Genomic DNA, 12,665 nt, shown 5'->3' on the forward strand with positions numbered 1-12,665 from the left:
TTTGCAAACATGACTCAGTAATTGTTACTTATTTGATATCCAATCATCCAATTATGTTGTGACGTGTTACTTAATTACTTTCCGAATTTCACTTCAAAACGTGCATAGATTTAAAAATATTTTGACAAAACTAGTAAAAAGTTTATTGGAAAACGCCACTTAATCTCTTATTCGTTATTTAAACCTTTGGGGTATATTTTGTCTATGAATTATGACTATAACGATTTCAAGGATACATTTACTACTAGTTTACATTCTACTACAAGTAAAGAAGAAGTTACGAAGTTTAGAAGTTAAGAAGTACAAGTTAAGAAGTTTAAATTCACTATGTCCAATTCTGTGGGAATGCTTAGCATATTCTTATTGAGTGTAAAAGTTCAGTAAGTTTTGTCTCGTGCAGCATAATTTAGAACAAAGCTTAATCTAATTCACAAACCGAACTGCTTTAAACTAAAATATATCTATACTTACAAAATTTACAAAATCGTGGCAATAATTTGTTTTGAAATTTGCCAAAATATAACTAGCTGAAGACATAAATCCGTCACTAGATGTTCATTGTCAGATCCTTGCAGATCTAGTATTTATTAATTTTATTAAAAAAGATTTGAGTGAGAAAAATCAAAAGTGGATACACTACCAGCAGGTCTGGGCGCCTTCAAGTTGTGGCTGCAAGTACAACATAGGGTGGTGCATAAATTGCGTCAAATTGTTCGCAGGCGTTGATGCCTTTCACTACGGTGCAACATCCAAACTGAAAGCCAACTTTTGACTCCAAACTGTTCAATAGTCCCCGTAATGTATGGTCATAAGTTACACTATTTTAAGCGTCGGGTTTGGGGTGGAGGAGAGGGTAGAAGTTGATCAAATATTTCTAAAACTATGTGGTTAAAGGGGGAAAATGCGCTATTTACAAAAATAATGCACAATACATTTTAATCAAGAATGGTTGGTTCTCTTAATAATCTTGCTAAAGGAAAGGGCAACACTCAAACACTCATAATATACTCTTGTTGTTCCTCAGTAAAAGGCATTTCATCAAAGCACTACATAAAAAATACAGATCTGAAACTCATCTGTCCTTAGATTTGTAGAATTTTCTTCAGTAAAGCCAATAAAAATATTTAAGAGTAAAAACATTATCTTCACTGTTTTTCTTTATTGAGCGGAGCGAGCGAAGCGAGCGAAGCTCTTATACTACACTCCTGCTTTTTTATTACAAATACTCCTCCTGAACGGCTGAAGCGATCTGCATGAAATTTAACACAGTCATAGTAACCAACCATGGGAAGGTATAAATCTGAAACGGTACAAATCGGACCATAGGACTTTTCCCTACATGAATGCAAACTTTTGGAAATTTAACATGGGCCTTATGGGTTAATTGGTCGCCATGTCATTATTTGCGAGTAAACACTAAAAAGTAAACAAGAGCCTCAACATTAGTCAACAAATCTACCACATGATAAATACAGTACAAAAGAAAAAATTGGATAATACTAAAGAGCATATTATAGTATATTGTATGTAATACGAAATGATTAACAATCAGTTCTATATTGAGTGATTAAACTCCATGCCGTTTATATTTAATTGTAAAATGGTTCTGTTCTTTTTAACAACAATGAATAGTTAACTAATTAGGCCTAAGTTTATGTTGCTTGGAGAAGGAGAAGATAAAACGAGGCCATTAAAAAACACTACAACATAATTATACCAACAAAAATCACACCGCCCTTGATTTGCAAGAAACTTTGTAAAAAATGTTCTTGTAGCTAAAAATACAAAATCGTTTTACGAAATGAAATCACAACCACGTGGTTTACAGGTAAGGTTTAAGACTAAATGGTGTAACTTAGACAATAAAATAGTTGTATTGATAAATTTTATTGCACAATAGGGAAATTTTGAAAGTGGTTGACGACAATTTCTTACTTTTAACTGCTAAAATAAAACTAGACCTAAGTTATAGGCCTATACTAAGTGAGGCTAACCCCAATCCCTCACAACAATAATACTGGTAAACAGTTATTGAGGTAATTGAATTGGTGAGTTTTATGAATGTTCAATGCAAATAAGTCTTCTGTACAAATAAATGATTCTTTTTTTAATAATGAAGAAAGAATACATTGAAAAAAATAAAGAAAAGCATATTCTACATACAATGGGTAATAATAATATAATAATAATCGTTATTGCCTTTTAATAATACAGGTATTGCTTAGGCCTACCATGATTCATTTGCAGTATCAAAATTATTGAGCGGAGTGAAGCGAAGCTCTTATACTACACTCACTGCCTTTGTTTTACAAATACAGGTCAGGCTCCACCTGACAGGCTTAAGCGATCTGCAGGAAATTTGGCACAGTCATGTAACCAACCATATGGGAAGGTATAAATCTGAAATGGTAATATTCGGACCACAGGACTTAAACCAATAATAAGGGTTGCCGGAATTAGGCTGATGCACCATATTGCGTTTGGAATCTGTAAATAACTTACAGCATTTTATGTGAGCAAGACGTGCAATTAATGTAGACTTTGAATATCTATCTGATTGGAACATGTTCAATTCCTATTTGCAGTCTACAAATAGGAATTCCACTAATGTGAACCAAATATAACACAATTCGTTGACTTGAACCCGACGTATCATTGACTTTGAATACTGCACATAGACATCCCATATAAGTGAAGCAGAAGTAGGCCTAAGCCTACCATTGACTTCGGATACTGCAATTAGGCATTTTATTTATGTGAACAAAATAAATGGACCATTGATTTATTGAGGATACTGCAAGTAGACTATTCATTTACATGTACCATTGGGTTTGGATACTACAAGTAAACAATCCGTCTACGTGAACCATACGTACTATTGACTTTAGAATCTGTAAATAGGCATTCCATTTATGCGAACCAAATATATCATTGGCATTGGATACTGCAAGTAGACATTTAATTTATGAGAACCAGATGAAACATAGAATACGGTTCCTGCAAGTAGACGATTCATTCACTTAATCCTGACTTATGATTGACTTTGGATACCTCTGCAAATAGGCATTCTATTTAAAATGCAAAAAAATCATTGATATTGAATATGCTGGCTCCGCTCAATATTGCAAGCAGACAACTGCATTGTACACCTAGTGGTTATTTTTACTCTATAGATGAAACACACCATTAGTGACTTCTAGATCCTTTTGGCTGCTAGGAAATTTATCTGAATTTATTTATGAATTTACATTCATTCATCTTAAATTACTTGAATGTTGATCAAGCTCAATCTTCAGTTCAATTGCATCAACAATAAACATTTAAATCTAAAGTATATTTACGATCCAGGTCATGCCAATACTAAAATTGGCATGACCTTTTCAGCCAGTAACATTATAATTAGTCAAGGAGCAATAACAAAAATACTATATTGAATTTTTGCATGAACACTTTTACACTTTTATGGAATGGAATTTTAACAAAATCTCCCAATTCTTGTAATTATTTACCGTTCAACCCTTGAGAATCCTTACCTCCTAATTCTGCAGGAAATTACTCGCTGCCACTTAACTCTTAATTGAGAGGTAGGCTATTAAAAAACTTGTTAAAAAAATATAAATATATTTATCAACTAATAAAATCATTTGGCATAGAAAATTCACAATATCACGAGAAAGTGCAGCAGTTCCGGACAGAAACTCTATCTTGGTGGTGAGCTTTTTTGAGATCTTGCACTGTGTCCATGAGGGGCTTCCCTCTAGTTTCAGGCAGAACTAGAGTCAGTAGAACAGAGCAGAGAGCCAGCCCTCCACATAGTGTGCTGGGCATGTACCACGCATACTTGCCCTGTAACATCATTGAAATTAACATAAGTCTAATTGTCCAACATATGCTATTTAGGGGATAATTGCAGCCATTTCTCATTACATGACATTTCAGGGTATGGAATCTGATCCCGTCCTCAGACATGAAAGTACGTAAAACATAATAGAATTACACAAGAGAGGTAGAAAATCACAAAAGAAACACCACACAGAGAACCCAATAGTAGTTCAAACAGGAGCCAAAAATCTTAAAGATAACAACAATTAGTACACTTAAAGAGTATGTGAACCCAATAGATGCTACTCCATGGGCTGTTTCTTTTACTTATTCAATGATCACTACAAATGTTTCCCATTACAATCAACATGAAAAATTTTTCATGGCAGGGTCTGAAATCTGATCTCGTCCTCGGACGTAGTACATAAACCATCACCGGATTAGTACAAAAACTTAGCAGAAGATGGCCACAAAAGAAAAACCAAAGAGGACTATACAGGGTGTCTCAGACCACCCGGCCGGCTTGTATAGCTCCAATATGAAAGCAAATGGAAACCTAATTGCAACTGGAACCCCCTATTTTGACCCCAAGGAATTCAGCTAAATTATTTTCAACCCCAAAAAAGCACCCCAAAGGGCAGATTTTGGGGGGTGGGGGTGGTTTTTGGGAAATTTTCAAATGTAAAGGGGGGTCGTGTTATACCTCTTTTTAAAGGTCCTTTAGTCCTGAGTATTTTAGTGGAAAAAGATTTAAATTATCTTCATCCCTATTTACAGGGTGTTCAAAAACGTACAAAAAATAGACCTTTGAACTACTTTTCACTGTAAAGAGGTGGAATTTCGTGGGGGGTTCAAATTTTGACAACACTTTAATTAATAAATGAGCTTTCAAAAAACTCTGGTTTTAACCCTTTTGCTATCTTTTTACTTATGTTACGCATTTTCAAACTTTTTGAAGTTTCAAAAGCTGTTATCTCAAAAATTTCAAATGGCAACATGGGTTTCATTACAAACTACATTGTAGCCCTTAAAATTTGCTATAATTTTTGTATTTAATGTTTTTTGGTATCTTCATTGGTTAAAGAGATATAGCGAAATTAGTGTATTTTAATGTTTTATTAAATGGTATTCAAAGTATTTGCTGTTGTAATTGTACACGTCTAGGTCTCAATTAAAACTAATTATGTTAAAAAATCAAAATACTAGGCTACCCAGATTGTTAAACTTGGAGGATTAATAAAGGAAAAAACACAACTGCAAATATTCTTCGTTATTTAATAATTTACAAAAGTCTAATAGTGCTTTGAATGAATACTATCTATAAATGCTACTGGTAAATAAAAAAAAAATCATCATGCAATCAATGAGCGTGTGCGTGAAACTGGTCACGTTTGATCAGATAAAACAAATTACAAATTACAAATTACAATTTACAAATTAGATAACTTACTGGATCTGTACGAGAGGTGAATGCACCTGCGGTAGTAAAATAGCAATACAGTACCATAATAGTGGAGAAGAAGTACTACGTGCATAAACAGAGTTGGGGTTTGCATGGAACAAAATGGAAGGCAATTTAAGCATTTGTAGAAGTCCATCGGTATGTAGGCTATTAATGCTGATTCAAACTAATTATTCATTCAAAGCACTATTAGATCCATGGAATTGTAAAATAACTAAGAATATTTGTAGTTGTGTTCTTACCTTTATCAATCTTCCAAGATCAACAATCTGAGTACTATTTTATTTTTTTAGACAAGATTTGTTTTAATTGAGACCTAGAGGTGTACATTTACAACAGCAAACACTTTGAATACCATTTAATAAAACATTAAAATACACTAATTTCGTTATATCTCTTTAACCAATGAAGATACCAAAAAACATTAAATACAAAAATTATAGCAAATTTTAAGGGCTACAATGTAGTTTGTAATGAAACCCATGTTGCCATTTGAAATTTTTGAGATAACAGCTTTTGAAACTTCAAAAAGTTTGAAAATGCGTAACATAAGTAAAAAGATAGCAAAAGGGTTAAAACCAGAGTTTTTTGAAAGCTCATTTATTAATTAAAGTGTTGTCAAAATTTGAACCCCCCACGAAATTCCACCTCTTTACAGTGAAAAGTAGTTCAAAGGTCTATTTTTTGTACGTTTTTGAACACCCTGTAAATAGGGATGAAGATAATTTAAATCTTTTTCCACTAAAATACTCAGGACTAAAGGACCTTTAAAAAGAGGTATAACACGACCCCCCTTTACATTTGAAAATTTCCCAAAAACCACCCCCACCCCCCAAAATCTGCCCTTTGGGGTGCTTTTTTGGGGTTGAAAATAATTTAGCTGAATTCCTTGGGGTCAAAATAGGGGGTTCCAGTTGCAATTAGGTTTCCATTTGCTTTCATATTGGAGCTATACAAGCCGGCCGGGTGGTCTGAGACACCCTGTATAGCAGGCAACACTATAAGAAAAACAGTACTCAAATACAACAACTCAACAGATACATCTTATGGCTATACTTAACGATTTTTTAGCTTTGGCTAGGTTTGTCTGTTCGTGGTGTGTTATAGGGATTTTCTAATGTGAGGATGGGATCAGATTCTAGATTCTGAAACGATGTAAAACATTTTTAACATCATGATAGACTTTCTCATCAATAATTTCACTAATAACCTAAATTTACCATCAACATAAATGAACTTCAAACAAAAAAATATCCATATGAGGATAAAATAGGAGACAACTATGTCTGTAAGTGCCTTTAAGCGTTACGAGAGGATTAAAAATGCTAACTGTCCTAAACTTACCAGAATGTCCACAACGTAGGGAGCTGAGATAGAGCCCAATTGCGACACAGCAAGTGAAGTACCAATAGCTGTGTTGCGGTTGGAGGTTGGGAACAACTCCGACGTGTGGAGGATGATGACAGCAAACACGGCAGAATCAGCGAACCTTCCCAGCAACGCGACCACTAGGATCAGCAGCTTGTTCTCTGAGGAAAAACACGGAATGATAAAGCGACTGGTCAGTTTTGTTCATGGAAAGGATCTAGGTCAGGAATTTTACTTGAATGAAGGGATTGCAGCTTACCTTAGAGGGAAAACAGGTAGGCCATAGAAAAACACACAGAAGACACATAAAACACACTGAATGATGTATGAGACAGTGTTGAATGCCTAACATATAACGTTATCACTTTTAATTTTTACCTCTATATATTCCTCAATTTTTCCTAGACTTAGTTCAAGGCATAGGGTAGCTGAAATGTGGAGTTTTCAATTATTAAGCGCCTTCCTCAGCTTCCAAACTTGATAGTGAGTTCAGAGTAAAAAACTGGCTTTACAATTTTAGAGAATTTGGATAAAGATAACTGTATTATTGGAGCTTTTTTAGACCTGTCTAAAGCCTTTGATAGTGTTCACCATCCTACCTTAATAAATAAGCTTAAAAATTATGGTATTGATGGTAAATAAAAATTCAAAAAAAATTTTATTATTACAAATGGAAGTTATTAGACACATCCTAAATTTATAAAGAACCTCTAGCAAAAATTCTTTAAGAAAATATTTCAAAGATTTGGAAATTTTAACAGTTCTGTGTTTATATATCTATAAAACAATTCTTTATGTAAAAAATAATAAATCAAAATTAGAGCGACAACAGGATATCCACAATTACAATACTAGATATAAACAAAATTTCACAATTAAAAATCATAAAAAAGCAAAATATAAGCAAAGTCCTCAGTATATATGCATTAAATTTATCCATCAACTCCCAGATAGCATTAGGAAAGAGTAATGCACAATTAAATTTAAAAAGAAACTGAAACAATTTTTAATACGAAATTCTTTTTATAGTCTGGATGATTTTCTTAACTTTAAGTAATGTATTTATTTTATCTAACTTTAAGTATTTATTTTATCTAACTTTAAGTAATGTATTTATTTTATCTAAAAACTGCTATTATAAAAATCTTTTAACTTTATGTAATATATTCCTTTATGTTATTTAAAAATAACATAATGACGCATAATTATACCAACAAAAATCACACCGCCCTTGATTTGCAAGAAACTTTGTAAAAAATGTTCTTGTAGCTAAAAATACAAAATCGTTTTACGAAATGAAATCACAACCACGTGGTTTACAGGTAAGGTTTAAGACTAAATGGTGTAACTTAGACAATAAAATAGTTGTATTGATAAATTTTATTGCACAATAGGGAAATTTTGAAAGTGGTTGACGACAATTTCTTACTTTTAACTGCTAAAATAAAACTAGACCTAAGTTATAGGCCTATACTAAGTGAGGCTAACCCCAATCCCTCACAACAATAATACTGGTAAACAGTTATTGAGGTAATTGAATTGGTGAGTTTTATGAATGTTCAATGCAAATAAGTCTTCTGTACAAATAAATGATTCTTTTTTTAATAATGAAGAAAGAATACATTGAAAAAAATAAAGAAAAGCATATTCTACATACAATGGGTAATAATAATATAATAATAATCGTTATTGCCTTTTAATAATACAGGTATTGCTTAGGCCTACCATGATTCATTTGCAGTATCAAAATTATTGAGCGGAGTGAAGCGAAGCTCTTATACTACACTCACTGCCTTTGTTTTACAAATACAGGTCAGGCTCCACCTGACAGGCTTAAGCGATCTGCAGGAAATTTGGCACAGTCATGTAACCAACCATATGGGAAGGTATAAATCTGAAATGGTAATATTCGGACCACAGGACTTAAACCAATAATAAGGGTTGCCGGAATTAGGCTGATGCACCATATTGCGTTTGGAATCTGTAAATAACTTACAGCATTTTATGTGAGCAAGACGTGCAATTAATGTAGACTTTGAATATCTATCTGATTGGAACATGTTCAATTCCTATTTGCAGTCTACAAATAGGAATTCCACTAATGTGAACCAAATATAACACAATTCGTTGACTTGAACCCGACGTATCATTGACTTTGAATACTGCACATAGACATCCCATATAAGTGAAGCAGAAGTAGGCCTAAGCCTACCATTGACTTCGGATACTGCAATTAGGCATTTTATTTATGTGAACAAAATAAATGGACCATTGATTTATTGAGGATACTGCAAGTAGACTATTCATTTACATGTACCATTGGGTTTGGATACTACAAGTAAACAATCCGTCTACGTGAACCATACGTACTATTGACTTTAGAATCTGTAAATAGGCATTCCATTTATGCGAACCAAATATATCATTGGCATTGGATACTGCAAGTAGACATTTAATTTATGAGAACCAGATGAAACATAGAATACGGTTCCTGCAAGTAGACGATTCATTCACTTAATCCTGACTTATGATTGACTTTGGATACCTCTGCAAATAGGCATTCTATTTAAAATGCAAAAAAATCATTGATATTGAATATGCTGGCTCCGCTCAATATTGCAAGCAGACAACTGCATTGTACACCTAGTGGTTATTTTTACTCTATAGATGAAACACACCATTAGTGACTTCTAGATCCTTTTGGCTGCTAGGAAATTTATCTGAATTTATTTATGAATTTACATTCATTCATCTTAAATTACTTGAATGTTGATCAAGCTCAATCTTCAGTTCAATTGCATCAACAATAAACATTTAAATCTAAAGTATATTTACGATCCAGGTCATGCCAATACTAAAATTGGCATGACCTTTTCAGCCAGTAACATTATAATTAGTCAAGGAGCAATAACAAAAATACTATATTGAATTTTTGCATGAACACTTTTACACTTTTATGGAATGGAATTTTAACAAAATCTCCCAATTCTTGTAATTATTTACCGTTCAACCCTTGAGAATCCTTACCTCCTAATTCTGCAGGAAATTACTCGCTGCCACTTAACTCTTAATTGAGAGGTAGGCTATTAAAAAACTTGTTAAAAAAATATAAATATATTTATCAACTAATAAAATCATTTGGCATAGAAAATTCACAATATCACGAGAAAGTGCAGCAGTTCCGGACAGAAACTCTATCTTGGTGGTGAGCTTTTTTGAGATCTTGCACTGTGTCCATGAGGGGCTTCCCTCTAGTTTCAGGCAGAACTAGAGTCAGTAGAACAGAGCAGAGAGCCAGCCCTCCACATAGTGTGCTGGGCATGTACCACACATACTTGCCCTGTAACATCATTGAAATTAACATAAGTCTAATTGTCCAACATATGCTATTTAGGGGATAATTGCAGCCATTTCTCATTACATGACATTTCAGGGTATGGAATCTGATCCCGTCCTCAGACATGAAAGTACGTAAAACATAATAGAATTACACAAGAGAGGTAGAAAATCACAAAAGAAACACCACACAGAGAACCCAATAGTAGTTCAAACAGGAGCCAAAAATCTTAAAGATAACAACAATTAGTACACTTAAAGAGTATGTGAACCCAATAGATGCTACTCCATGGGCTGTTTCTTTTACTTATTCAATGATCACTACAAATGTTTCCCATTACAATCAACATGAAAAATTTTTCATGGCAGGGTCTGAAATCTGATCTCGTCCTCGGACGTAGTACATAAACCATCACCGGATTAGTACAAAAACTTAGCAGAAGATGGCCACAAAAGAAAAACCAAAGAGGACTATACAGGGTGTCTCAGACCACCCGGCCGGCTTGTATAGCTCCAATATGAAAGCAAATGGAAACCTAATTGCAACTGGAACCCCCTATTTTGACCCCAAGGAATTCAGCTAAATTATTTTCAACCCCAAAAAAGCACCCCAAAGGGCAGATTTTGGGGGGTGGGGGTGGTTTTTGGGAAATTTTCAAATGTAAAGGGGGGTCGTGTTATACCTCTTTTTAAAGGTCCTTTAGTCCTGAGTATTTTAGTGGAAAAAGATTTAAATTATCTTCATCCCTATTTACAGGGTGTTCAAAAACGTACAAAAAATAGACCTTTGAACTACTTTTCACTGTAAAGAGGTGGAATTTCGTGGGGGGTTCAAATTTTGACAACACTTTAATTAATAAATGAGCTTTCAAAAAACTCTGGTTTTAACCCTTTTGCTATCTTTTTACTTATGTTACGCATTTTCAAACTTTTTGAAGTTTCAAAAGCTGTTATCTCAAAAATTTCAAATGGCAACATGGGTTTCATTACAAACTACATTGTAGCCCTTAAAATTTGCTATAATTTTTGTATTTAATGTTTTTTGGTATCTTCATTGGTTAAAGAGATATAGCGAAATTAGTGTATTTTAATGTTTTATTAAATGGTATTCAAAGTATTTGCTGTTGTAATTGTACACGTCTAGGTCTCAATTAAAACTAATTATGTTAAAAAATCAAAATACTAGGCTACCCAGATTGTTAAACTTGGAGGATTAATAAAGGAAAAAACACAACTGCAAATATTCTTCGTTATTTAATAATTTACAAAAGTCTAATAGTGCTTTGAATGAATACTATCTATAAATGCTACTGGTAAATAAAAAAAAAATCATCATGCAATCAATGAGCGTGTGCGTGAAACTGGTCACGTTTGATCAGATAAAACAAATTACAAATTACAAATTACAATTTACAAATTAGATAACTTACTGGATCTGTACGAGAGGTGAATGCACCTGCGGTAGTAAAATAGCAATACAGTACCATAATAGTGGAGAAGAAGTACTACGTGCATAAACAGAGTTGGGGTTTGCATGGAACAAAATGGAAGGCAATTTAAGCATTTGTAGAAGTCCATCGGTATGTAGGCTATTAATGCTGATTCAAACTAATTATTCATTCAAAGCACTATTAGATCCATGGAATTGTAAAATAACTAAGAATATTTGTAGTTGTGTTCTTACCTTTATCAATCTTCCAAGATCAACAATCTGAGTACTATTTTATTTTTTTAGACAAGATTTGTTTTAATTGAGACCTAGAGGTGTACATTTACAACAGCAAACACTTTGAATACCATTTAATAAAACATTAAAATACACTAATTTCGTTATATCTCTTTAACCAATGAAGATACCAAAAAACATTAAATACAAAAATTATAGCAAATTTTAAGGGCTACAATGTAGTTTGTAATGAAACCCATGTTGCCATTTGAAATTTTTGAGATAACAGCTTTTGAAACTTCAAAAAGTTTGAAAATGCGTAACATAAGTAAAAAGATAGCAAAAGGGTTAAAACCAGAGTTTTTTGAAAGCTCATTTATTAATTAAAGTGTTGTCAAAATTTGAACCCCCCACGAAATTCCACCTCTTTACAGTGAAAAGTAGTTCAAAGGTCTATTTTTTGTACGTTTTTGAACACCCTGTAAATAGGGATGAAGATAATTTAAATCTTTTTCCACTAAAATACTCAGGACTAAAGGACCTTTAAAAAGAGGTATAACACGACCCCCCTTTACATTTGAAAATTTCCCAAAAACCACCCCCACCCCCCAAAATCTGCCCTTTGGGGTGCTTTTTTGGGGTTGAAAATAATTTAGCTGAATTCCTTGGGGTCAAAATAGGGGGTTCCAGTTGCAATTAGGTTTCCATTTGCTTTCATATTGGAGCTATACAAGCCGGCCGGGTGGTCTGAGACACCCTGTATAGCAGGCAACACTATAAGAAAAACAGTACTCAAATACAACAACTCAACAGATACATCTTATGGCTATACTTAACGATTTTTTAGCTTTGGCTAGGTTTGTCTGTTCGTGGTGTGTTATAGGGATTTTCTAATGTGAGGATGGGATCAGATTCTAGATTCTGAAACGATGTAAAACATTTTTAACATCATGATAGACTTTCTCATCAATAATTTCACTAATAACCTAAATTTACCATCAACATAAATGA

The 12,665-nt window shown here is 33.4% G+C and overlaps 2 protein-coding genes across 7 annotated transcripts in view; both read right to left on the reverse strand.

The window, feature by feature from the left end:
• Positions 1-3,607: 3,607 nt before the first annotated feature.
• Positions 3,608-9,466, reverse strand: LOC128984884 (organic cation/carnitine transporter 2-like). The gene is made up of 3 exons (XM_054404253.1): positions 9,415-9,466; positions 6,629-6,813; positions 3,608-3,846 (listed from the first exon to the last, which is right to left on the reverse strand). Exons 1-3 carry the CDS (start codon positions 9,464-9,466, stop codon positions 3,667-3,669), a joined length of 417 nt encoding a protein of 138 aa, XP_054260228.1. The 3' UTR covers positions 3,608-3,666.
• A 287-nt stretch (positions 9,467-9,753) lies between these two features.
• LOC128987109 (organic cation transporter protein-like) overlaps positions 9,754-12,665 on the reverse strand; it is a 41,472-nt gene continuing 38,560 nt past the window's right edge. For all 6 annotated transcript variants that reach the window (XM_054407809.1, XM_054407811.1, XM_054407808.1 and 3 more), the window contains one exon: positions 9,754-9,992. In XM_054407809.1, the coding sequence (XP_054263784.1) occupies positions 9,813-9,992 (180 nt within the window). In that variant the 3' untranslated portion in view covers positions 9,754-9,812. The remainder of the gene's footprint in view (positions 9,993-12,665) is intronic.

Source organism: Macrosteles quadrilineatus, unplaced genomic scaffold, assembly GCF_028750875.1.
Source record: "Macrosteles quadrilineatus isolate MER2022 unplaced genomic scaffold, UCM_ALF_1.0 Scaffold_2__2_contigs__length_208266976, whole genome shotgun sequence".
NCBI lineage: Eukaryota > Metazoa > Arthropoda > Insecta > Hemiptera > Cicadellidae > Macrosteles > Macrosteles quadrilineatus.